Source organism: Podarcis pityusensis, assembly GCF_964106645.2.
Source record: "Podarcis pityusensis genome assembly, chromosome: 13".
Taxonomy (NCBI): domain Eukaryota; kingdom Metazoa; phylum Chordata; class Lepidosauria; order Squamata; family Lacertidae; genus Podarcis; species Podarcis pityusensis.
Window position 1 is genome coordinate 27,909,937 of NC_138038.1, and position 27,008 is coordinate 27,936,944.

General features: G+C 45.5%; 2 protein-coding genes across 3 annotated transcripts; one reads left to right on the forward strand and one right to left on the reverse strand.

Moving 5' to 3' along the window:
- Positions 1-278: 278 nt before the first annotated feature.
- CHMP2A (charged multivesicular body protein 2A) lies at positions 279-8,368 on the forward strand. 2 transcript variants are annotated; one of them, XM_080978580.1, is made up of 6 exons: positions 279-432; positions 4,161-4,349; positions 4,425-4,604; positions 5,416-5,546; positions 6,645-6,706; positions 7,641-8,368. In XM_080978580.1, exons 2-6 carry the CDS (start codon positions 4,182-4,184, stop codon positions 7,763-7,765), a joined length of 666 nt encoding a protein of 221 aa, XP_080834706.1. In that variant the 5' UTR covers positions 279-432; positions 4,161-4,181; the 3' UTR covers positions 7,766-8,368. The 2 variants fall into 2 exon arrangements, with proteins under 2 accessions (XP_080834706.1, XP_080834707.1); XM_080978581.1 differs by lacking the exon at positions 279-432 and adding an exon at positions 3,252-3,365.
- A 1,899-nt stretch (positions 8,369-10,267) lies between these two features.
- On the reverse strand, positions 10,268-26,562 carry LOC308461572 (uncharacterized protein). Its single transcript, XM_080978584.1, has 3 exons — positions 26,320-26,562; positions 11,474-11,579; positions 10,268-10,438 (listed from the first exon to the last, which is right to left on the reverse strand). Exons 1-3 carry the CDS (start codon positions 26,421-26,423, stop codon positions 10,424-10,426), a joined length of 225 nt encoding a protein of 74 aa, XP_080834710.1. The 5' UTR covers positions 26,424-26,562; the 3' UTR covers positions 10,268-10,423.
- Positions 26,563-27,008: the final 446 nt, after the last annotated feature.

Consider the following 27,008-nt stretch of genomic DNA (forward strand, 5'->3'; position numbering starts at 1 on the left):
CATTGTTCTGCCATATAGACAACCCTCAATTCCGGCCGCACTCTCCTTAAAAATAAGTAAATCTGGAGAATATTTAAATGTGGTTTCTCGATGGGAACCCGGAAAGGATAAAGAAAAATAGTGAGATTGCCTTCTCTACACTTTTCTAACTCTGGCGCGATAACAGGCTCTATTAGAAAACGGCGGGCTGTGTTTGACTCTCTAGCCTTTCCCTTCCCTCTGTGTCTATGGTTCCTCCGATGTCCGGCTTCCTCTGTGTCTATGGTTCCTCCGCTGTCCAGCTTCCTCTTCCGCCCTCCCTCCGCGTGATCCTGACGCGAGAACCCCGCCCTATGACGTAAACTCGGCCAAGGCGGAAGAAGAAGGGGAAGAAATAACAAGGACTGGAAAGGAGGGGACTGAGGCTGCTGCTGCTTTTGTTGTTGCTTTTGGGTAAGGGGCTGCTTCTCTTTTTCTGGGTTATTATGGGGAGGGGGTGTCCTGTCCTTTTCCGGGAGGGGGATTGGGAAAGCCCGCAGGGGTCGGGGAGAGGGGAGCTGTGCTGATGGTGTCGGGCAGCTGGTGGATTTAGGATTTAAGTGAGAAGATTGGGTACCTTATGTGGGGCTCTTCTTCCCCACCCTCGTTTATTTCCTGTTGTATTAACATAGTATATTATAGTATAATTATATGTAATGGTGTGTGTGTGTGTGTGTGAGGGGAGAGAGAGAGAGAGAGAGAGAGAGAGAGAGAGAGAGAGATTTACGATGAAATATATATATATATATATATATATATTATTTATACCCCTGCCTATCTTGCTAGGTTTCCCCAGCCATTCTGGGCGGCTTCCAGCAAAAGATTAAAAATACATTAAAACATCAGTCATTAAAAACTTCTCTAAACAGGGCTGCCTTCAGATGACTTTTAAATGTCAGATAGTTGTTTATTTCGTTGACATCTGATGGGAGGGTATTCCACAGGGTGGACGCCACTACCGAGAAGGCCCTCGATATAACTTTTCTGGTTGTCCCAGAGTCACGCAAAGTAAAATTTAGCAAATGCCCCTCCTTTCAGGCTGGTAAATCTCACCACATTATCCTATGAGTAATTATTTTGAGTATCCTATGAGTAATTCAGTAATTATTTTACAGTGCTGGCGTTTTCCTTTTTACTCTCCTCTCCCTCCCTCGCCAGGAGTTTATCACTTGCCTCGCAATGTAGATTTTCTAGATAACCTACAGTCAAATCTCATAGATGCTGTCGCCCTCTGTTGAGCTGCCTTGGCAGCTTTCTTTGTGGTGGTCAGATAGTCTACCATAAGCCTTTTATTTATTTTTTTGGTATGCCATGGCAGAAAGACAACATATACATGCAATAAACAAATGAACAAACAAACAAACAAACAAATAAGTGTGGTATTACAGTAAAGAGTGTGTGGATCAGGGTGCAGAATCTTTTTCAGACTAGCGGGGTGGGCACATTCCCTTCTGTGCAAACAGTGATGGGTGAGGTCAGAGGCAAAACTGGTCAGAGCAACAGAAGTAAAGTTTACCTTTGTACAGTAGGCTATTATCTACACATGCTCCTATCTGTCCTTCATCTTGGCAAGCATGAGGCATTATCAGAGATCAAGGACGCATTCCAGTCAGGTGAAAACACTCATGGAAGGTGTAAAATATGGCCAGGAAAGTTGGTATTTGTGATCTTGGGAGAGGGATGTGTGGCTGTGGAGGAGCTGTGGCCTGGTGATGGTCCTTAGGGCCAGCTAGAGATGCCCTAGGGGCCACATTTGGGCCTCAAACCTGAGTTCCTCCACCCCTAGTATCGACCAACCTCCCTCCACCCGACAGCATAAAATACTGAACAGGAGAGTTCTGTCAGTCTGTTGATGGTCTCAGTGGAGCTTAATGACAGGAACTCCTTGGCCAGGTTTCATGCCTGTCGGAATCATTGTCTGTTTTTCACTCCTGTTTCTATTCTGGGAGAATCCTCTCTTGGGTAGCTTTTCTAAGGAAGTTTAGTTGCTTTTGATCCTTGAATGGGAGACACGTTAGTGTATAAATGTACGTGAAAGTGGTTATAAGCTCAACATAAATACTTCAAAATGCCTTCCAGGTCTTGTTTATGGGTTTTCTTTTATATTTTTATATTAGAGTCATTAATAGGGGTTAACCTTCATCCCCTTGTCCCTCTCCTTTAATAATTGAAGAATCACATTCAGAGCCAAAAATGCTTTACAGGGTAATTAATTTTTGTTACTTAAGCAGTCTATATGAATGTGATGCTAATGCAGAAGCTCTGTATGAGTATGAAAGAGATGGAGATCTCCAGGCTGGTTGCCAAGTGACACTCTTCCATGCCTGGCTTGTCTCTTTGGCGGCATCAGTCCTGTGCCCCTGTCATTCTGTTTAGGTATGTATTCATTTTGGATTTGTATCACTCTGATCTGCAGGTAACAGTAGACTGACAGAAGGAAGTCACACACAGAAAGAAGGGAGAAAGAAGTAAAGGAGGGTGTTGTGTGTGTACAGTTTGCCTCTGAGATACCTTGTTTCCTTTCCTCTCCAAATCTCTACTGCCGAATTTGCCCTGGGCTTTCCCAGATTGTGGCATGTGTCTGTAGACATTAAGGAAGCCAACCCCTACCTCCCTTGCCCCACCCCTTGGTTTACACCTCTCTTGGTCATACTAGAGAGTGGCAAAGAGACACAATGGAGGGCCATGCCGTGTTGTGTGTGGTAGCCAGTTAAAATAATAAAGTTGAATAACACATTAAAAGGACATCCTACATTTTAACCTTGGTAAGACTCTGCTCAACTAAAGTTATTTCACAGCTTTCTACCAAAATATACAATGATTCAGCTACCAGTAAACCTTCAAGGGAAATTTTTTTGTAACTAGCTGCGGGTTACAAAAGAAACTTTTGGATAATCATGGAGGTCAGAGGGTAGTGGTTTCTTAGATATGTTTGGTGCATGAACCATGTTATGGGATTTACCACCAATAGACTTTTGTAAGGGTAGGCATAGGGATCTTGTGTGTGGCATTTCTGAACATTTGTTATAGACCAGGCTTCCTCAAACTTGGCCCTCGAGATGTTATTGGCCTACAATTCCCATGAGGAAGCCTTTTATAGACCCTCCTCTCCCTTTCATTTTCCTCATATTGCTTGGTGGGCCTCTGGCCCAGCTAACTACAGCATTGTGATGCTAGCATTGTGATGTCACACAGGCTGTGTCTTGGGCTCTGCCACTAACCTTGAGTTAGTAGTCTACAGCCTATGGCAGACAGAAGTTTGCTCAAAAATATGCCTGTGCTTTACTCCAGAAGTTCAGTATGCTGTCAGTGGCTGTTCAAAACATCAGATTGTGCTTTGGAACCGGGTAAGGCTGGCTGATACTGGGCATCTGCTCATGCCTAGAAGAGTGTTCCCTTTTTATTTTTCTGCTTGCTTTCTAGAAGTTACATTCTGTTTCTTTGGTTCTTTCATTCCACGCCCCTTCACTCAATTCATGAAGTTTCTATTATGTGCGCACAGCAGCAGAGAGCTGGTGCTGGGATGCGAGATTTGGAGAGTGTTAATATGATTGGTTGATTCAAACTGATATTTATTATTTTATTTTAATTGGAAGATTGCAACCTGTAGGACAATGGCCTGAGTGGCTTATAAAATTAAAAAATAATTCCACATCGAACTACATAGCAGGTGCTTAGGTGTTTCGTCATTATTATATTGAGTATTGGTAAGCAGTAAATGACAGCAGCCCCAAAAACTGAAACGGGTCAAAAACAGGGGTCAAAAACAGGGGTTAGTAAGCCGCTGTTGGCTCTAGCCTGTTAGCAAAGCATGATCAAAGCAAGAGGAAAAAAATGGGTATTTGCTCCTTTCAGAAAAGTGTATGGTCAAATCACCCATAGCTTGCTTTCTCTCTGCGATATTTTCATGGTCAGATATATTTTTCAGCCCTCGCTCTCTGGGCTTTTCTCAGTGCCCAGTATAATATGTTTATCATTAGGCTCTGGTAGTCGTTCCCCTCATAACCCATTATTCCTCTTTTTAGTGGCCATCTAGTGGTCAGAGTTCACTTTCGCTCTTACCACAAAGCACTTCATAAGGATAGATGTATGTATCTGTCTCAAGTCTCTCATCATCTGACTCTCTGCCTTGACAATTGTAGGCTGACTCATCTTCTGCCACAATGGATATGCTGTTTGGACGCCGGAAAACCCCGGAAGAGATGCTCCGGCAAAACCAACGGGCTCTGAACCGTGCCATGCGAGAGCTGGACCGAGAACGGCAGAAGTTGGAAACCCAAGAGAAGAAAATAATTGCTGACATCAAGAAGATGGCTAAACAGGGGCAGATGGTGAGCTTGGAAGTGCAGATGTGCCATCGGAGGGCAACCCTTATCTCCATCTCTAACTTGTTTCTCTAACCCCAGGATGCAGTGAAGATCATGGCGAAAGACCTGGTGAGGACAAGGCGCTACGTCAAGAAGTTCATCATGATGCGGGCTAATATCCAGGCAGTGTCCCTCAAGATACAGACCCTCAAGTCTAACAATTCCATGGCTCAAGCAATGAAAGGTGTCACCAAAGCCATGGCTACTATGAACAGACAGGTGGGTTGTCTCCAAGCCAGTCCAGCTAGGGGTCTGCAGTGCCAGGAGAGAGAGAGAGAGAGAGAACGTCCACTTGAGGGGACATAGCCTGGTTCTGGAGCACCTTCTTTGCATGCAGAAGGTGCCATGTTCCCTCTTTGGTATTTCCAGCATAAAGGATCCCAGGTAGCAGAGGATGGGAAAGGCCTCTCTTACTGACACCCCGGGGGAGCTGCTGATAGAGTAGACAATATTTGACTATATGGACAAATAGTCTGGCCTGAGAAAAGACAGCTCTCTGTTTCTTGCAACAGGATGTGCAGTAAGACAGGCTTTCTTAAAATGGGGTGTCCTTGGTGGACACACGATGGGAGGATGTCAAGGGTGAGAATCGGCTGTGGGTGCCTAAGCAGAAAACAACAAGTGGACAGGCCTTTTTCAAAAGCCCCTGAATCTTCAAAGGATGGGAAAAGATGTTACTAATGACCTAGATTGGGCACAGTTCTTCTTTCCTCAGTTTTGACCTTAGCTTCTCCCAGACAACAACAGCATCTGGAGCAGCTGACTTGTTTGCACTAAGGGAGGATTCACCAGACTGGATGTAAGGAGTTCTGGGCTGTTCATTCTGTTGTCTCTAATTATTGCTTCTTTAGAAATTAAAATTCAATCTGCCTCTTTCTTGGTAAGAAAGACAGCTTTCCATATTTAGTGATGTGATTGTGGTCCTACAAGTTCTTAAACCTACTACAGCTTCCACCTGTGTGGAAGACAGATGACTGCCTCTGTCTCTTTCTGGGATGCTGTAACAACAGGCTTCATGGGTTTCTTTCAGCTCAAGTTGCCGCAAATCCAGAAGATCATGATGGAGTTTGAGAAACAGTCAGAGATCATGGACATGAAGGAGGAGATGATGAATGATGCCATTGATGATGCCATGGGAGATGAAGAAGATGAAGAAGAAAGGTGTGTATACAATGGGGGACAGTTATGGGTCCACAAGCAAAGACAGTGGGGAGTGGGCGCCTCTGTGTCCCCATTGCTGCTTAGCTCTTAACATCTGTAGGTAGCTTAGGTTTTGGAATGATGCTTCTCCTTGGTCACATGAAGGCAGCAGCTTCCACACCAGAATTCCTGCTAAACTTCTATGAAATCTGGGCTTGCCCACTCTGATTTCTTGATGAGGTTCCTGCAAAGGGTGTGTGCATGTGGTAATTGAGAGAGAGGTTATTGGTGCTGCTTCCACCATCATTGAATGGTGAACATTGAAGGGAACAACAGAATGAGTTTGAGATCATTCAGATCATCTGTGGCATGTTAATCAAATGGAGAAGGAAGTGGGGATGAGCCTACTTGTCTTTCTCCTTCTGTTTCATTTCTGGCCATCATCAGTTAGAGAGCAACTGCTTTACTTTGTGCATTCTAGAACTCTGTTTTCTGTTCTAGAAGCTGTGGATTCTAGAACTCTTGTTTTCTATTGTGTAGGTTTCTTATGAGTTCCAGAACCCTGATTTTCCAAGGTTCTGAAATGCATGAGGTGTCTGCATGAGTAGAGAGGGCTCTGTACTAGAGCAGTCACCCTCTAGCTTGTGGAGGACCACTGTGAATGCAACGGAGGGTGGGGTGAGTTGTACCCCTGGTTGCACCCTTGCTTCCTTCTCCACGACATCATCACTTGAAGGGCAAGCTCCTCAATAGGGATATTATCCATGAGAAATATATACTCTTTGCCCAGCTGTGCATGCACACAAAAAATTATTGTATGCTTGTATATTTGTGTGCGTAGCTGAGCAATACTCAGATGCAAGGGACATGGGCTGACTGCGGATAAGACATTTGAGGGTGGTTGGGAGCAGCAGAATCCCAGCTGCTGTATCCCTACTACCTCTGTGCATAGCACAACATGTGGAGCCCTGTTCACAATGAAACAAAATACATAAGTTCACCCAAAATTTCACCAACAGTTGCTCCAGGGGGCAGGGCAGATAGGGGAGCAGGGAGAACAGGATGTGTAGGCACAGATGCATCTTGAGGTCTCATGTTCTCTTACCCTTCCATTCACAGTGACGCTGTTGTCTCCCAGGTGCTGGATGAGTTAGGTCTGACGCTGACGGATGAGCTATCCAGTGAGTATCTGTGCATAGTGAACATAGGAGTGGGAGGAACAGTTTGGCAAAGGCAAGAGGCCACAACTCACATTGCCCTTGCAGACCAGTGCAGTTCCACATGCTGGTAGGCACAAGTTCTGGTAGGCAGGGATACCAAGTCTGAGCAAGCAGAAACTGGACTGTTGTGAAATTTCTCTTGTTTAGCCCAGTAAGATTTCAAGCCTCATTATTTACCTCTTAAATCATGGATGGGTAACCTCTTGCCCTCCAGATACAGGGATGGTGGGTGTTGTAGTTCAACAACAACAACAGTTTTATTATATATATGCCACCCATCAGACTGCGTTGCCCCGGCCACTCTGGGCAGCTCCCAACAAAATATTAAAAACAATAAAACATCACACATTAAAAACTTTGATATACAGGGCTGCAATACCTAGAGGGCTGCAAGTTCCCATCCCTGGCTTAAAAAAACACCCTGTTAGTGTTGTAGAACCCAGAAGGGACACAGACTGAAACATAGTAAGGAAATGAAACAATGTACATTAGAAATAAGGTAAAGGTTAAAGACTTAAGAGTCTTTAACACCCTCCAGGTGTTGTTTAGCTGCACCATAAATTCAAAGCCACTTATACTACCTTAGCGGTCATGGCTTCCCCCAATGAATCCTGGGAACTGTAGTTTAAGGTTGCCCTGACAACTCTCCATACTTTTACGAACTACAGTTCTTCTCTTAGGATCCTTTGGAGGAAGCCATGATTGTTAAAGTGGTAGAAGAGGTAATGTAGGGAGTGGTTGTGACCTACATCTCTTGCATGCATATGTAGTTCTACCCACCGTCCAGGGTCCTTAGTGGGTGTGGGGTGGGTGCTAAGGGTGTGGCGAGAACTGGGGGAAGGGCGGGGAAGGGCGTCCCTTCTGCCACCTCAGACTTTCCTCTTCTCCCTTCCAGACCTGCCTTCGACCGGCGGTTCTCTGAGCGTGGCGGCAGGGAAGAAAGCCGAAGCCTCCTCTGCAGCTCTTGCCGATGCAGATGCCGACCTGGAGGAGCGCCTCAAGAACCTGCGGCGGGACTAGCGGGCACGGAGCTTGGCTCTCCTCCCTCCGCCGTTACCTGGCTCTTTGAAACCCTCCTGGCGTTGGGATGACTTCTGCTGCGGCAGGGAGCAGGGCCTCACGGGCTCCTGAGGGGTGTGGCTGTGGGCAGCATGAGGGGTGGGAATGGGTTCCATGGAGCTGTGTAGTGCTCTTGCTCCCCCTCCCTTTCCTTTTTTAAAAAAAGGACTTTAAGCATCACTAGGTGAGGTCATGGAGGCAAAGGGTTTTCTTTTTCCTGTATCTTGTCAGTGCCTCCATTCCACAAGCCTGGGTGGTTTGGAGACTCGGGCGAGCTCTCTTCTGAATGGTGGGGGAAAGTGTGTTCAACATCCCCTACTGTAACCCCTGCCCAGTCCCTGATAATAATTCCCCCCCCCCTTTGGTGGTGATGGTGAGACGAGAAGAGAAGCACCAGGCAGCACCTTGGCTGATAACCTCCTGCTCCCGCGAACGGGGCAAGAGACACTCCGGCACTTTTCCTGGCTTAAAAGCTTTATATACAGCCCTGCTCCCTGGCCTCAGGTGGGCGTTGCCATTGCGTCTGTCTGTCTCTTGTAATAAAGGTTGTAGATTTGTATTGAACGTTCCTGTGGCGTCTGCTCTTGCTCCCATGGTGGAGTGTCAGAGCTGGGAGGCCCAGTAGTCTCGGTTAGGCATAGGCAAACTCGGCCCTCCAGATGTTTTGAGACTACAGTTCCCATCATCCCTGACCACTGGTCCTGTTAGCTAAGGATGATGGGAGTTGTAGTCCCAAAACATCTGGAGGGCCGAGTTTGCCTATGCCTGGTCTCGGCACTGCTGTCGGTGTGTATCTGGCTTTCTGACACAACCCGTGACTTTTGGAGAAGTGTACATAGGTGTTGCATGCAGGGGATTATTGTAGGTTTTAGTGCAGGTGTAGAGAGTTTTGGCCCTCCAGGTTTTGTTGAGCCACAGCTCCCATCAGCCCCACCAAGCAGGGCTAGTGGCTGGAGTGAAGGGAGTTGTAGTTTGGCAACATCTGGAAAGTGAAAGGTTCCTTGCCCCTGGTTTAGTGTGTTGACTATGTTTGCTTGCCTCTTAAACATGACCCCAGGCGCTGGTTGTGGAGCAGCCGCCAAGTTCCACTCTACCCGGCCTGCCCATCACCTTGAAATTCTCAAAATGGACAACATGGGTTGAAATGCAGCACTCTTGAATGTTTAGCAGGGCCCTGTGCCACCAACTTCAGCTATGGTGTGACTGGAATATTGTGGCACCCTGATTGTCTTTCGAATTGGAGAGGCTGGAAAGTATTCTGCAAACATGAAAATTTGCAAGAGGCAACTAAGAAGAAAAGCCTGGACGTCACATAAAGCTTTTGGAGCAATCCTGAGAGTGGGTCTGGATCAGATAGGGCAGGTTTCTAACTTGTCTGATTTGTGTTTGTCTTTCTACTTATTTATTCATGTCCTTGTGAATCAGACTTTGCGAGTTCTGTGATGGGATCCAGATTCTGAGGTGCAATAAGTTCTGCTAGTAAGCAAGAGTGCGAACCCAGTTTTGAAATCTTTGTGCCACACTGGTAGAAGGGATGTTGCTAGTATCTTGAGCAACAAATGTAAGAATCTGCATGGGCAAGTCTTACACCCTGAAACACGAATGCCCAAATCCTACACAACCCTAGGCTGCAGTGGCCCCGAGAGAAGTTACGTTTGCAGCATGCTGTAGGTGGAGGAAGGAGCTGATCTCTTCCTATCCTTGAGATCAATGTGCAAAGCAGCCACGTGGGCTCAGTTGCCTCCCAGACTGGGCCATAGTGAGTGGCCTGGATACAGGCAAGAGAACGATCCCTTCAAAGCTGAGGGAGTGCACTGTGAAATATCCTTTTACGCCCCCTTCCAGGTCAACACATTATTGTGTGCAGCATCAGTGTATGCAATTGTGCCTGATGTTTCCTTGCTAAAATGGCTGGTTGGGGCTGGACTGAAGAACCCCGGAAAGTAAAGGAAACTTAGAGATGGACTGAGTTTCTAATATTTGCACCACATTTTACTGGAGAAAGAGCTGCCCATTTTCTTGGATTATATGGGCACTTAACTTCTGCAGGCTGCATCAAGCCTGTTGAACCAAGGTCCACAGAGACAGTTCCCCTTTTCTTTTTGTTTTTTTTACTGGGTTGCCCCAGAAGTTTAGTTGAAATGTCTTCTGAGATCTGGATGCAAAGGACTGTCTGCATGTGTGATGTCTAGGATTGGTTGTGGCGACAACAATGAGGAGAAGTAGAAATGGACCTCTTTCGGGGCTGGCTCAGCGGGCACTTGAGGCAAGAAAGGATCATAAAGCGCTTTTTCAAACTTTTCTTTTAAGGTGCTATATATAAATGATACATATTTGAAGCAGATACAGCAAAGGCAGGGTCAATAACCTCCTGGGGGAGGCAAGGATTTCAAGGTGGGCCAGGAGCACCCTGATGTGGGTGGATTAAAGAGCAACGACTCGGTAACTAATGCAGGCCCAGCCTGTGTAAAATAAAAGGGCTTTATTGCACTTGGGAGCCCTTGCTCCAGCGGCTCCAGGGAGCGTCTCCTCCAGCTCTGCGCAGTCTCCACCCTGGAGCTTTGCTTCTTGAGTGCCATGGAGTTTCCGGGAGCCGGAAGACTCAGTCAAGCAGGTCCCTCAGTGACTTGGCGGCTGTAAGAATAAGGAAGGGAAACCATAAGGTGATACAGCTGGGCGTTCCTCCCCTCGGCATTACATTCTCCAGCTTCTCTCTCTTTCCCAGCCCCTACCTATTCTATACCTGTCACAATTTCTGTGAAGAATGCATATAGCAAGGTGGCACTGTGGTCTAAACCACTGAGCCTCTTGGGCTTGCTGATTGGAAGGTCAGCAGTTTGAATCCCCACGATGGGGTGAGCTCCCGTTTCTCTGTCCCTGCTCCTGCCAACCTAGCAGTTCGAAAGCATACTAGTGCAAGTAGATAAATAGTTACCACTGCAGCCAGAAGGGAAATGGCGTTTCTGTGCGCTCTGGGTTCCATTGCACCAGAAGCGGTTTAGTCTTGCTGGCCACATGACCCAGAAAGCTGCGGACAAACGCTGGCTTCCTCGGCCTGAAGTGAGATGAGCGCAGCAACCCCATAATCAAGTTAGACTGGATTTAACCATCCAGGGGTCATGAACTTTTACCTTTACCTTAGTATTGCTGACTGCAAGCCTCCCCCTAGCCTTAGATTTATGGCTGCTCACTCTTGTTTGGCAAGGCTCCTCTGACTAGCAGAAATCCAGCACGTGGAGCTTCCTCCCATCTTGTCATCTTGGGAGGAAAAGCTTTGATGTGCCAGCCAGGGCTCTTGTGTTAAATGCCAAGGCACCCTTTAGGGTGTGTGTGTCAGTACTAGTCTCCAGGGTGGGCTGATATGTTATTCTTCCCCATTCCTCATACTGCCTCTCATCTATGCTGTATTATCCCTGGTCCACAACTATATGTCCCAGAAGGGTCACTTTTGAAAAAGAGCTAGGAATGGAGAGCCTAGGTCTTGTTGCCACAGCCGCCACTACCTCAGGGACTTCCTTTGGTGGCAGGTAGTCCTGTGTCCCAGGGTGCTGCAGTTAATGCATCCCATTTACTGCTGAGTCCAGAGTATTGCTATTGTCTCTATACCTTTTAAATTCAGCACCCACCCCTTCATTTCAACTGTTTGCGCTGTATAGGACAATATCTTACCAAGGGGTTGGCTTCTAGATCTTGGTGGGCCATGCCCAGCGCCCGCAGACACGAGTGGTATGCCTCCAGCAGCTCCTTGCATGCCTCTCCTCCCTTTTCTTTAATGCTACAGGAGGTAAATGGGAACAGTGAAGAGCCTTTACATTTCCTGCCCTGTAAAGATTTTGACTTGCAAAAACCCCCAAACAAGCATGCACACTTGCAGCAGCTTGGAGTGGTTCAGTGCCTAGATGTTGTGCTTTGGCAACCCTTTTTTATTCTAGGTTTGCAGGACTACTCCATAATGTGCTTGTGAGCCTATTATCTGGATAGATCCAAGGCAGGCATTTGCACCCTCAAAAACCATAACCTGGCAGCTCATATGGGAAGCACCCACCCACCCAGTGGAACGTGATGGAAGGAATTTAGCTTAACAAAGTGCATTTAAACATGCTAGAAATTTGGGTTTGTGCAATTAAAGTGGATTAAAACACTCTATTGCCCTGGCCCTAGTGCAACAACTCCATGTAAACAACAGTCGTCTTGTGGTTGGGATAGCGAGGGGGAGTGCATGGCAAATGAATGGTTAACAGGAAGTGTATAAACGTGCAGCAAGCACAAAAAACGGGATGGATGCCTGTCATGTAAATCTCCCTGTAACCAAATCGGAAGTATTGCCTAAGAATGACTGGGCATGTTCTAACCTGTGTGAGCTTTGTGCATGTTCAATAAGCAGGTCATCTAGAGAGGACACCTTCAAGGTTCTAAGGGCTAAACAATAATGTGATTTCTCCTGAAAAGCGATAAAAAAGAAACAACCATCATTTTGCCATAACAAGGTCTTGGGTGTCTGAAGAGAAAGCCAATAAACATTTCCTCATGCAATCAGCAAATTGGGCTATAGATCAGGAGTGAAGATTTTAAAAATAGAGGTCACGAGGAATTCAGGACCTTGTCCTTGCTACCATTATAATCTGAGTGCTTTCGATGAGCAGCAACAGCACCTTCCCCTCACTTGTAACTTTCACCTTGCATATTTTGTGCCTTGTGTCAATTAACTTTAGATGGATTGGCCGCCAGGTGGTAGCAGAGGGCCACCCATAGCCAGGAGAGACTCGCTGCCTTCTTGATGCTTGCTGACCTTGCTAAAGGTGTCTTTGTTTCTGTTTTTCCTACTATGTGTTTTGATCAGCTGGATGGCTGGCCAAAATAAGGCAGCTGAACTCTTTTCTAACTGCAATGCTGGGCAAAGTGTCACCTATTTTCTCCTTCCTTTAAAAACAACAGCAACATACTATGCAGTTGTTAATGGAAGAATAGTAAACCCTCCCAGATAGAAGAGTGGTAGCCTGGAACAGGCTCATTCTCAAAAGGCTGCAAACTGCTTGCAGATACTACCTACCACCCTCCAACCAAGAGACCCAAGTGCTGGCGGTTAGGCCTGCGGGCCAGAGATAGCAGCAGCAAAGCTGGCAGAGGGAGGGTCGCTCCTGAGATAAGCATAGGGAAAGGACCTGCTGGAGCCTGCAGATCTATTCGGAGCCAGCTCTCATTAAATGCCAAGAGAATTGCTGCCTGTTTGCCCTGGCCCCTGTTCTGGTACTCTCTCAGAAACTTAGCAGGTGAAGCTTTTGACGGCAGGGAGAAGAATTGCAAGTTTGGTGGAGCTCCCCGTGGCACCAATTGGGAATTTTAGAGACCTAGGTCAGTTCAGTACCTTTGGGAGCTAAAGCAATTAGGAAAGGCTAGTTTCCCTTTCTTCGACTCGTCTACGCCTTAGGTGTTGTAGTATTTCAGTTGTAGTAGCTTGAGGTCACACTGTCTCGTAAGTACATAAGTACATCAAGCTTACATCTCATTTAGCTCACGTAGTCTCTGCTTTTGAGGGTGGACCCATCCACAGGTTGGTTGGTTCTTGATGCCTCTGAACTAGTGACCCTAAGAAAGCAGCATGCAAGGTAAGCCGCTTGCAAGAAAGAGTCTGGGTGTTACTAGACAATGCAAGATAACTCATGGAGGAAGTAGACCTGCCTGAGCTTCACTGGGTTCTGGCAGAAGTGACACTGACAGAATATTTTTGAATCAAAAAGACTCGAGGGAAGGTCTTTATAAGAACACTTGCTTCAAATTATCAAATAATATTTCCATAATGGCCAGAGACAAGAGTATAACACAGATAAAAACACAATGCACTTGCACAGTGATAAAAAACGTGTTTCAAAATATTATTAAAATAGTTGTGCCTCTCCATAAAGACACTCAACCGAAGTTATTTTTATGAGATTTTTCCCCAATAGAAAAAGCTCTGCTGAAATGTTAAGGATTATTCCTGGCCTCAAAGCCAGGGAGGTTCTCTTGGAAAGAACCTAATTTACAACACAAATGTATATTTATAGAGGTTTCCGATTGGCTTATGTACAACCAATTTATGTGCGTCCAACTGATTGCGCACGTGCGCATCACAGCAACCCGTAAGTGGCTGGAAAAGGTCAGAACAGGGGCATAATGGGCTTATGCACACTCGGCCATCGTGTGATAACCCAAAATGCAATGCCTGCGTAAATGGGGGGGGGGGGCTGTATCACAGTTAACTAAGAAAGGGACTAAGTTTAGCGTACTTTAACAATGAACTATTAATTTTATTATAAGTTTCAGACCTTATCCAGGAATATTTTCCCCAGCATCTTCGAAATGACCGATTTCCTTTAAGTTCCAAAATAAGATACTGTACTTGAATTTCTGGTTATTACTGAGTTCCTTTCCTTTGACTCCTGTGGCATTTCAGCAAGCCTAACTGGTTTAAAGTCCATTCATTCAATAAACCATTCCATCTACACCCATTTACATCACATGAGAAGTATCAACAACACTATCTTTACTAATCAGCCAAGTTTCCTCTGAATTCCTGAACTGCACCACTTTTCTAGAGTTTTTGTCCTTCGTGCTTCCCCCACCTCTAAGGATTGTTGGACTTCTGCAGTTTTTGATGTCTGCCTTCCCTGCACAGCTGAATCAACTGAGTCTCCACAGAAGAGAGAGGTCATCATGCAGCAAAAAGTCAATTATGGTCAATCCTGATGTACACTTGGGTGTAAGTAAGGCTCTTTAACTTCAGTGGGGCTTCTCAGTAGTAAAAGGCATACCCACCAACATTTCTCCGATGAAAAGAGGGACATCCCATTCCATAATGATAAGTTTACTATTTATACTCCCCGCATCTTACTGAGTTGCCCCAGCCACTCTGGGCAGTTTCCAACATATATAAAAACGCAATAAAACATTAAACACTTCTCTATACAGGATTGCCTTCAGACGCCTCAGGGGTCGGATAACTCCATACCCTCCAACATTTCTCCAATGAAAATAGGGATATCCTAAGTAAAAGTGGGACATTCCGGGATCAAATCAGAAACCGGGATGGTGTTTCTAAATCCGGGACTGTCCCTGGAAAATAGGGACACTTGGAGGGCCTGAAAGTTCGACGGGTTTTCATAAAAGGTAAAGGAAGAACACCCCCACCTCATGAATTGAGAATATTAAGTGAATTATTCTGCTAACAATGAGACCATGATGGCACCTCCATGGTAACTGTCTCTCTTGGCATGGAGGGCATCCAGCCCTTTGTGACCTGATAGGAGAGGGATCCCACTGAGATCAGAATAGTCTTCACTGCTGTTTCTGCCTCTCTCTGCCTGGTTCAGTTGCTCAAATTCCTCCTCACTTGGGCCCCTTTCCTGTCTGCTACAGCTGAGCACATTCCAGACAAAAAGAGCCTCAGGGCGACAGCTTTGTCCCTTTGTTGGAAGCCAGTAGGTATGGACCATTCTTGGATGTTAACTTATGGTTACCAGAATTTTTTCAATGAATCTGGGGACACTTTTTTTTTTGAAGCTGAGTAGCAACAGGGAGTCAGCAGTGGGGATGGTGAGGCAAAAGACCCTGGGCCCAAGCACACATGCAAATTGTATAAAGGCGCAAAGCCCTTCTTTCGCACCCTGTGAAACAAAAATGTTTTTTAAAAACTGGGCAATGGCTGCTTGCCTGTGGCTGCCGAGCCTCCCCCGATCTGTCAAAACAAAGGGGGAAGGGGACAGGAGATCGGGGGAGGCTCGGGAGTCATGGGCAGGTGACGCGTCATTGCCCAGTTTTAAAAAAACACTGCGCATTTATGTTTCACAGGGTGCAAAAGAAGGGCTTTGCACCTTGCCCGGCAGAGAAACCGCGTGCCTTGCACCCCTCCCCCATCAGTAAAAACAAAGGGGAAAGGGGGCAGGAGATTTGTACCACTACACGCCCCCAGTTCCCCTTTGGCAGTAGTGGCAGCAGTGAGCAGTGAACAGCTCCTGAAGCCAGCCAGAGCCAACTGTGCTACCAGGCTGGTTCCAGGCTACTGAGGCTGCCACTGCCACGTTTCCCAGGGACAGATTTGCAAATCTGGGGACATTCCGGGGACGGAATTTGTCCGGGGACAGATTTGCAAATCTGGGGACTGTCCCCAGGAACCCTATGTTAACTTCTTGGCCTGTGTTTCTAAAGAAGGTGGGGTTAATCCAGCCATGCTCATCCCTGTGTAGCTCATATCAGGCGCAGACAGATGTCAGGTTTGCAGGAACTTCCAGAGTGGCTGGCGCAACCCAGCTGGATGGGTGGGGTACAAGTACTTATTATTATTACTGTGAGGTCCATCAGTCAGAGCCAGGTGCAAAATGGTGTCTTGGAGGGGCCCGAGCTGAATGCAAAATGCTGGTGTGGGTGGAGTTAATTATCTCCTGTATTCCATAAGCCATACTCTGGGGTAAGCTATTTATGCAAGTTTGTATCTTCATTGATATAGCTCAGGGATTCTAACACCTAACTGAGCACAAAGGAGATATACCATTAGATGCAGAGATACCGAAGGATCAGAAAAGATTGTTTATGACTGCAACAACAGCTGCAAGGATGTTGGTTGTCCAGAGCTGGAAATATGACAAGGTCCCTACCAGAGTGGAATGGCAGAATGAGCTGTTGGACTATGCAGAGATGGCAAAAATGACTGGGAAAATCAGAAACCAGGAGGATCAGAACTTCAACAAAGAATCGGGGAAAATTTATATTATACTTGAGAGACCACTGTAAACACTTGAACTCTTTAGCAGGTCTTAAATAACTCTTGTAATGTTACATAGACTTTGGACACAATGGAAACCTGAAAAACTAGAGTGATTTATAATATGCAGTTGAAAAAGTTAACTAAAGAACCAATGGAGGGGACAAGGGAAGTCTAGAGATTTCGGAAGAATCTTGTGTAATTTTTACTATTTGTGATTTTGAATGTGAATAAATTTGTAAAACCAAATAAAAATTATTTAAAAAACAAAACAAAAAACAAAGGAGATGTACCATTGATTCTAATAGCCCCTTGAGGACTGTTAGCCCCTTGTTAGGTCAAGGTTTGGTTTGCTATCTTCTGCCCACCTTGACTTGCATCCCAAAGACTTTCTACATCTGTTTGGTTTGATGTATTGACTGGCAGCTCCTACACAGCGGTTTTAGATAGACTGCAGGAGAATGCTTTGCAGGCCTTAACAGCACACACAAAACACTTCACGTTCTATTTATCCCATTACGTTGAGGCTAGCACAGACATGGCATAAGCTAACAAGGAATGGCCAAGTGTGTTTGTTATCTAACCGAGTTTTGTCAGTCCCTCCTGGTTCAAATTGCATGGAACTAACAACGGTCAATTTTGTGTGTGTTTAATTCGGACGAAGGAGCTTTCTTCATTATTTTTAAATTGTGTGAGCGGAAGTGTGTACAGGGACACTGCGGCAAGTAAAGGGTTACTTGCGCAGGGCTAGACAAGCCACATTATTGCCGCATGGCTGTCCACTCTGTTTGGTCCTAATGAAGCCTGTGCTGAGTCAGCTTCTCTCCTGCTCCCTGCCTCTCTGGTTGCCATGCCATAACATCCTTCTCCATTTTGGACGTTCTGGAGTTAGTGTAGAAAATGGAGGTGTGTTGCCCCATAGGGTGCTATGTGCTGGTTAGACCTGCCGCCTGGCCCCCTTTGTGTTTTGGCAGGAAATGGTAGGCGAGGGAAAACTTAGAAGCTACTTTAAAGCGCTGGGCGTATTTAAGAGTGCCAAAAGATGCAGAACAACTTGTAGGATGGTTGGTGAAACATTCAGCAGAACTCTACCCCCTCCCTGCCGTCCGCCCCACATCTGGCTCTGTTCACTGAACAGTGGCATTAGCAGGCAGCAAATCCACCACTGACTCTTCTTCCGATAAGGAGATGGGGGAAAGCTTCCTCTGCTGAGCAGTGTGCTGGCACACAGGGAGTTATCACAGACCATCACACCAATCCCACAGTTCCACGCAGGGCCTGTTGCCAGGGAAACGCAGCAGGAAGAGCCCAATGTGGGTCAGGGATGTGCTGCTGGCAGTGGATTAGTTGGGATCCACGTGGTTGTGCAGGTGCCAGCCATTGGAGACGTTTGCTGCGTAGAGATAGGAGGATCTGGCTGGCTGCCTTTGCCTGTCGTCTCCCATCAGGTCCACAGATTAACAGGATTGAGCATGCAAACATACAGTACAGAGTTCTTTCTTTCTTTCTTTCTTTCTTTCTTTCTTTCTTTCTTTCTTTCTTTCTTTTTCTTTGCAAAGTACAATTTTAAGTGTTCATAGATTTAAAAGATTCAGCACCTGCAGTTTTTAACACTGAAATCCCAATAGGTCAGAAGTAAGATATTTGGTATATGCTCTTTTGGTCCCTTCCAACTCTACAGTTCTATGATTCTTCATTAAAAAACCCCCAAACTCATTCAACTTGGATTGAATTTGGCCCAAATCCTGCACAGCGATCAGAGATCTTTCCTGTCTCCCCCTCACCATAACTGATAAACTTAAACTGAAACCTACCTACAAAGAGATTTTAAGTAGTAAGATCTCAACTTAATTTCAAATGACAAGAGATTATTTATTATTATTAAGGACTGAACTATTATCACCATCATCGTCAAAAATCCTAAAACTGAGTACTTAAAAAAAAAGCATTTTAAGGTTCTCTTTTGCCTTTTAGTCAGCAAAAGCTATGCTTCAATCCATCTGTAGGATAGATCAAGTTGATAGGACTTCCCCAAGCCAATACAGTCTTAATGCCTTGGTACTCGAACCCAGAAGTGAGTGTTCCGGTTTGCAAACGTTCTTTGAAACCCAAATGTCCGACGGGGCTTCTGCGGCTTCTGATTGGCTGCAGGAGCTTCCTGCAGCCAATTGGAAGCCGTGCTTTGGTTTCTGAATGTTTAGGAAGTCGAATGGACTTCCAGAATGGATTCCGTTCGACTTCCAAGGTACGATGTATAGTCAAGATTCGTCAGCCTTGTTGGCACTAACATCACAATAACAAACATTGATATTTATACAGTGCTCTCTTTCTCTTGACCACAGCTGCTCTAGGCCCACAGCTTGAGACAGGTTGCTCGCTAGACCCGGCCATGTGTCCTACTTTACAGAGGACAGTCCTCTATTTGATAGGCCATCAGTCCTCTTGCCACAAACCCTTTTTTCTGCTGGAACTTGCCGAAACTCAGTTCCAGCACCTTTCAGGTGGGTGCCATTGCCATAATAAGAGAACAAGGGAGGAGGTGTTCATGGTGAGTTCCGGCACCTCTTTTTCTAAAAAATAGCACTGGTGACATATACTGCATTTCTATTTGAATTACTATATTATTTCTAAATTTTGCACCGGTAGATATACATTGAGCTGTGCATGTGTTATGTAAACCTGTATCTTCTGTCTTGGCAATTTGTAAGCAGACACATCACTGCTCCGGCTTTCCTCGACAAGGTTCAATGATGGGGATTGCACAACTTCTCTAGGTATCTGAGCACACATTGGATGTGAGTCATGACTTGTATGTACGAAGAGCGCTGCTGGATCAGGCCCATGGCTCATCTAGACCAGCTTCCTGCTCTCCCAGTGGCCAGCCCAGATGCCTATGGGAAGCCTGCAATCAGGACTTGAGCTCAGCAGCCCTCTACCCACCCGTGACCCCCAGCGACTGATATTTAGAGACATATGCTGCCATTCCTTGTCCTGCCCCTTTGCTGACCTTGGCAAGTGTGTCGTGTCTCTCTTCCCTCAATAAGCCCCCCTCCCTGAGTCCAGTTATGTAATTGATTGTCCCCTGCTGATCAAAAATCCCTGCAGCCTCATTAGCGGCAGCTATGTCCCCATCCCCAACACAGCCTGGCAGATGGCAAGTCACAGGGCGTTCTTGTCATCCTGCATTAGTACCAACAGGCAGATCAGAGCTGCTGGGGTCGATCAGAGTGTGTTGCGACATTTTTAATTCACAGATTTATTTACATGAAATGCACCCCACTTTTCCTGTCCAAACATAAACCAGTCAGAGTGACTAATCTTAAAACCACGAAAGCACACACATAAAACACACCTACGCTAGGGCTGCTATTTGTCCAGATTTTCCCCAACATTACCAGGATTTCAAAGGCGGAATTGACATCCGGGGGGTCTTTTCCGAAAGGTGGTGCTTTGTACTGGATCTTAGACAAGTCAATAAAAAAACCCTGTTTTTTGGGGGGTATTTTTGTAAAAAAAAAGAAGCTCAAAAAATTTGAGGGTTTCCTAAAAAAAAAGGTCAAAATTTTTAGGGTGTCCTTGTTGAAATATGACAACCATAACCTACACCCACAAGGTACTCCGAAAAAGTATAACAAAAAAGTTACACAAAGGTCTGCTTACACAAAGTCCCTATCTGCGCTATGATGTGGGGTGTGAGACACCCTGAATTCCTGGGTCCAAGAAAAGCTAGCATTTAATTGAGGTTTGGAAAGTTACACTGTGCCATGCACTGAACCTTAGGTTAACAAGCGAGGCCTGCCTGGTGATAGCTAGCTGAGTGTGGGTTGCTAAGGGGACAAAGACCAGGGCCACCCATCAATAAAGTATTTAAGAAGGCAAGGCTATACCAGATAGCTATATCCAAAAGAACTGGATATAGGAGACCACCATTTTTCTCACCAAAGAAAATTGTTCCATCAAGAATGAGACATATGTGAAGCCATCTTTTATTGCTTTTGGTTTGTAAGCTGCCTCAGGCACTTTGCTTTGGAAAAGCAGTATAAAGAAAAATATCTTAAAATAATAAACAGTAATGGTGTATATTTGTTATATGCGTGCAGTATTGCAATACTAGCACCTTTTTTTTTTTGCTTGAAGTGTGGTGGCTTTGCTCTGGAATGTATGTATGTATGTATGTGCAAAATGACTGCTTTTCATTAGGTGTCTGCCCTGTCTCTAGAGAGCAGCATGTACCCTGCCAGCTCATCTTTTCTAAGTCTTTTTTAGCTCAAGCCACCTGGTCATTAGCAAAAAAAGGAAAAAAAAAGGGGAATGAGCTTGGTAGTGTATTATTTCTGGTAAATCCAAACTATCATCTTCCAAAAGAAAATCCCCTCTGCAGGCATTTTAGGATTAGCCTGGCAGACGGAAACAAGTGTGTGTGTGTGTGTGTGCGCGAGTGAGCGAGAGAGAGAGAGAGAGAGATTATAAAATCACAGTGATGTCACAAAAGAAAAAGCAGGGGACAGTAGGGTAGTGGTGAGGGGAGAGGTGCTTAAGGAAAGGAGAGAATATCTCCAAAATTACAAAGGGATGCAGGCTTTGTATTTGAGATTTAAAGCCTAGAGATCTCTAATAGGGTTGCTGTATTTCAAAGTGAAAATCCGGATAGAAAAGGTTATTTTTGCCACCCTTCCAATGTTTTTGAGCTATTTTTAGGGAAAATAACCAAAAGCAACATTGCCAACAGGGGTTGTCACATGTCCAGATTTCCCCGGACATTTGTTTTTTAATCGATTTCTGCCTGGTCACTGCTTCCAATTGCAGTATTCTGGATATATCTGGGAAATTCCGGACATATGGCAACCCTGTACTATAGCCGAATTCTCAGCATTCCTCACTGTACACAGAGCATTAGTCACAATCCATATCTATCCTATCATTTATTATGAAATGCTGCATTTATCCCAAACCAGCTTGACCTGAATTGATAAAAAGAACAACCTAGCCATGTTCTAAGCCAACAATGTCTCTACACAGCTTGATTGTGGCTGCCTTGAGAGGGCTGTCGCTCTGGAATATGGCATCAAAATACAGAAAACAAGCAAACAAAATAATTGTCCAAGATTATTTACTGAGCAAGAAGTAGGTCTTCTGGGTGCATTTGAAACCAGAGCTGAGACTAAGTAAGACTATGTTGGAAGATTTCTAAACATAATCTGCTGCCTCTCCCTTCTCTATGGTTTCTAGCTGAAATATAGCCAGGGCAGAGGTGAGGAGTCCATGTGTATACATAACCCTTCCCCCAATTACGACTCCCTCCAACTACTGTGGTGGAAAAATACACATAAAACTTGTGCCTTCCTATTCCTAAAACCACTGATCTAACCCAATAAATAAGGCTGCATACACCTTTTAAAGCACATTTGAAGCACATTCGTTCACTCAGATAATTCTGGGTATTGTAGTTTGTTAAGCATTGCCGGGAATTGTAATTGTGTGAGGGCTAAACTACAGTGCCCAGAATACTTTGGGGGGGGGGGGGAATGTGTTTTGAAGGGACTTTAAAGGTATACACAACTGTTTTGTGTCCTGAAGCTAGAGTGTGAACTTACAAAACTAAATTTATTTATCCACACCATACATTTAGAAAGCACATTGCTTTCCCCAAAGAATTCTACAGACTCTAGTTTACCCCCTCAGAGCTACAGTTTCCAGCACGTTTAATGCACAGTTCTCAAGATTCTTTGGGAGAACTCCCCCCTCCAACTTGGGATTTAACACGCTGAAAGTTCTTACCTATTAATATTAGGCAGGCACCCTTGCAAGTTTTAGGCACTTGCCAAAGCCTTAATTTGGTTCAGCAATCGTATCCAGACACATACTTTAGTTACACATAGTCGTTTTAAACATTTGCTGATTAAATCTGTGTTATTTGGTTATTGTTTTATATTCAGTGGCACCTCGGTTTTCTGATGTCTCCGTTGTTGAACGTTTTGGTTTTCAAACGCCGAAAACCCAGAAGTAAATTGCTTCCGTTTTCAAACGTGCCTTGGAAGTTGAACAGCTTCCGCTGCGTGTATCTGTTGCTTTTCACAATTGTCTCTATTGAATTGGCAGACTGCCCTTTGCGCCTCGGTTTTCCAACGTTTCGGAAGTCAAACAGTCTTCCAGAATGGATTACGCTTGAAAACCGAGATACCACTGTATATTGTGCAGAGGTTTTTCAATGTTTTTATTAAGTGGGGTGTGTGTGTATGCGCAAAATAAATTAAAGGATAGGCTTGGTTGGAGCCCTGTATTTTAAAATTTTGGTGCATTTGGCAAAATCCTGTTACCAGGAATGGGTCAGAGTGCTAGTTCCTGTGGGGAGCTTTGTGGGGCCAAATGCATCCGTCACAGAATCACCCTGGCCTTTGGCCCAAGAGGAGGATTTACTCCTTACCCTCTAATCCTCCTAGTTGAGCTTTAGCTGCTTGAGTTAATTGAGGCTCAGGAGGCTCAGGGTCTGAATAGTATCACTGCAAAGAACGGCAGAAGAAATGCAGAGCTGTCATTTCCTCTCCATCAATTCTCTCCCCCCCCCCCCCCCACATAGCACCTTTCATGTGCAAATACAATCTTCTACCTGTCTCCTCACAACCACCCAGCATAAAGTTACACCCATTTCACAGAGAGGCAACTGAGGCTCCAAGACTGGTCCATGCCACTCTGGGACTTGAACCTCAGGACAAATGCTGCACGTTGGTCCTCCACCAGACCAAACACAATTGGCTGCTGCGAGATGGTCTTCTACAGTTAATAGTGATAACTGGCCACAGTTATGGACAACAGAGTACACACTGGAAAGGCAATTACAACCAGAAACCTGTCTGTCTGATACGTGTCTTTCTTTTACTCATTCATTATATTTTTAAGCATACACTTCAAATAAAATTTTAGGTTCACATCTTTTTTCTCTCTTTTAAAGAAAGAGTAATATGTGAATTGGCTCTAGGAAATGCAGGACGGGTACTCCACTGTCTTATTCAGCCATTATCTGTTGGTGTTTGCAAGCTTTTGGGTGTGGTGTTTTTGTGCCGATGAACTTTTTCAAACTGATAGACAAACCTGTGTAACTTGAAAACTGACATCACTGACGTCGGCCTAGTAAAAGACATTGCCTTATTAGTCTGTATGATTATGATGATGTGTTGTGCTATTTCTTCACAGCTGTGCTAAATAGTGCACACAATGTAAGTGTGAAATGACCCTTACCCGAAAAGTTGGCAGTTTTATTAGAGGAGTCCAGGCCCCATTTGTTTGTTTATATATTTATAATTTACACTTTCATAAAAAAAATAAAAATCAAGGTGGTATACAACATATAAGAATAAAATCAATAAAAGGCGCCTACAAAAACACCATTAAAAATCAGTAAATGCTGATCGGTTAAAAAGAGAAGAGGCAAACCAGCTGGACTTGGTAAGACGCACTCCTTGCCACAGACTTGGACCTCTGGTGACAGAGAGAGATCAAGGAGTTTTCCTAAAATGTGTCCCTGCTCCTTTTAGAAGGAGTGCAACCCCCTTCCAAACAGGCACTGGGCTTATCTCCGATTTAAATCAAATGTAGGTCCAGAGGTGACAGTCTGGAAAAAAACTGGAAGGAAAACCCAAAAGAAGGTGGGGAAATGGAAAAAAACGCCACAGGAAAAGTAAAAACCACATCTTTCCCCTGGGCTTTTACAACTCTTAGCGCTGCTCTACATGACCAGTATAACGTTTCAAAACTGCTTTATGTACCCCTGCCTCCATTTCCCTCCCTTCTTGCTCTGTTACCCCCCTCTTGTGATAAATTTGAGATGGTAAGCAGGGACACATCCTCATAACACTAGAAGAATACATGACACCTTACTGTCTCCAAATGTTGGCTGCTGACCAGTGACCCCTGGACTGGTTATAAGTAAAAAGGCAGGCAAGTTGGGTGTGGCTGAAGATTGTTGGGCAATGCCCCACTTGCTTTAATGGGCAACCTCTACTGAATCTCAAGCTTTCTCTCTAGATAGATATACAGTGGTACCTTGGTTCCCGAATGGCTTAGTTGTTGAACAAATCGGCTCCTGAACGCCGCAAACCCGGAAGTGTTCCGGTTTGCAAACTTTTTTTGGAAGCTGAATGTCCAATGTGGGTTCTGTGGTTTCCGATTGAGTGCAGGAAGCTCCTGCAGTCAATCGGAAGCCACGCCTTGGTTTTCGAACAGTTTCAGGAGTCGAACGGACTTCTGGAACGGATTAAGTTCAAGAACCAAGGTACTGCTGTAGATAAAAATAAACAAAAGGATGCCCCACATATATACAGTGTGACTACAGCCAGTGAGAAACACAGACACCACCAGTAACATATATTCAAGGCCAGTCTGCTACTCTGGAAGTTGCCACTTCTTATCCCTACTACTTCATTTAAATCAGGGAAACTAATAACTATTAACACATGCTCTTTCAATGTATGCTGGAAGCAAAATATATCCTGTTACTTTTCAGTTCCTACTCTCCTCACTTTTTATCCCAAGTTCTCGTTGAAAGCAGGGACTAAGCTATGGCCTATTTATTATAAACATATACACAGGTTACTGATCCAGAATACTGCTATCTGTGTGGCCTCACAACTGGTAATCCCCAAGCAGTCAATTCCATTCCCTGCAGATGTTCTTCTGAAGAATAGATTTTAAGTTTGTTTGGTTTCCTCCCCTACTCTGCTCCATATATATTTGAATGTGGTTATAGCTGGCTGGCAGCAGAAAGCCTAAGGTATTGCATTCTCGTTTTTTTCCAGGAGCTCCGAGCTAGCTTAACCAGCAGCTCAGGTCTTGCAAAGGTTTTATGTGAGTGATTTAGCCGAGGAGGCAAGGTTTTGCAGAGCGCTCGGCTTTGAGCTAACAAATGAAGCTCTCAAAAAATGCATCTGCCTGTTAGCTATGCTACACTTGATCTTAGCCAAAAGCCCGAGAAGCAATTAACGTGGTTTAGGAAATCCCATTGAAGCGGAAGCTGATCAGAACCAGAGGTGAAGCCAGGCGATTAGATGTCGAACCAGGTGGGTGGAGGAGGAATCCGTGTTAAAACTGTCCTAAGAGCTGGCAGATCTTTATACACAGCTCTGTGGTTTCAGCCACAAACTATGCCACAACCAGACATAAGCCTGGCTTGCTTAGGGCTGGCCTTTCTTTGAAGCTGAGTGACGCAGCTGCCTCTGGTGGCAGATTTTGGCTATCTTGATGAAATGGTGGCACGCTGGCAGTCATCCTTTTAAAAAACGAACCTTGCTTGATCATTTGCAGCCAATGAGGCAAGGACGCCATTTGCATTTTCCGCATCAGGAGCCAAAATATGGGTAGCTGCCTCCCTCTAGGCATGTGTGTGAACAGCGGGGGCCTCTAACAATTTTCTGCTAGGCCAGTTTCCCAAGACACATGCCTTTGGAGTCTAAGCGTGCTCCCTTCCTTGATTCAGCAGAGGTCGCTTGTACCCCTTCGTTACTCTTCCCAAGCTTTTGCCTCCGGGCATCCAACCCGCCCTGTCACTCATCTGACCTAGAATCACCCTACTACAGCTTCCCTTGGAAAGACAGATGGGAGTCAGGTTGAGGGGTGGGGGTCTTCCCACTCTTGCCTTCAGTGACCCACCAACCACATCCCTTCAGTGCATGAGTGCGCCACACTCCACAGCATCCTTCCTCAACTTCCCGGCGGGCTTTTGAAGCTGAAATGTACCTGCCCTTGGGGGCTGCTCACTGCCCACTTCGCCCCTCAGTCCCCTTACCATTTCTCAGAAGTGGCTTTCAGCTCGGCGCAGGGTGGCTCTTCCGTGGTGGGGTCAGGGGCGCCCTGTCCCTCTGCAGTGGCATCGCTGTGGCTCTCTGACATGCTGGGTCTGCTGGTTGTGCGTGCCTGTGTCTTCTGCACTGATCGAGGAGAGCGGTGCTGACAATTCCTCTGGCTAGAGGCAGCCGGAGCCCTGCCCAGTCATGCGGGATAGACAGATAGCTGGGCGTGTATTTGTGTGTGTGTGTGTGTGTGTGTGTGTGTGTGTGTGTGTGTATCTTCTTGGGTATTTGAGATAGGCTGCAGCCACTGAGGTTTTTTAATTCGCAGAGAGGCTTAGCTGGGACACAGCACCCTCCCTTCCCCTTCCTGCAACAGGGCTGGGGGCAAGCAAGGAACAGGAATCAAATCGCCTCTCTCGGTGAATGGTGGACTTTGACCTGGAAGGTGGCCACAGAGTCAGGGCCAAGGAGATCAGCCGCAGCAGGGAGTGACAACTGATGGGCACCGTTCTTGCTGCCCACGCAACTTAAGGATAATTGGCTATAGAAGGTGTGAAGCTCGATGAGATCTGTGGCCAGCCAAACCAGCCGAGGGGCTTGGAATCTATTCAGTGGGCCGGGATCAATAGATCCATCTCTGAGGAAGGAGATGGTTTGGTTTTATGGAGCTTGTCTCAGGGAGTAT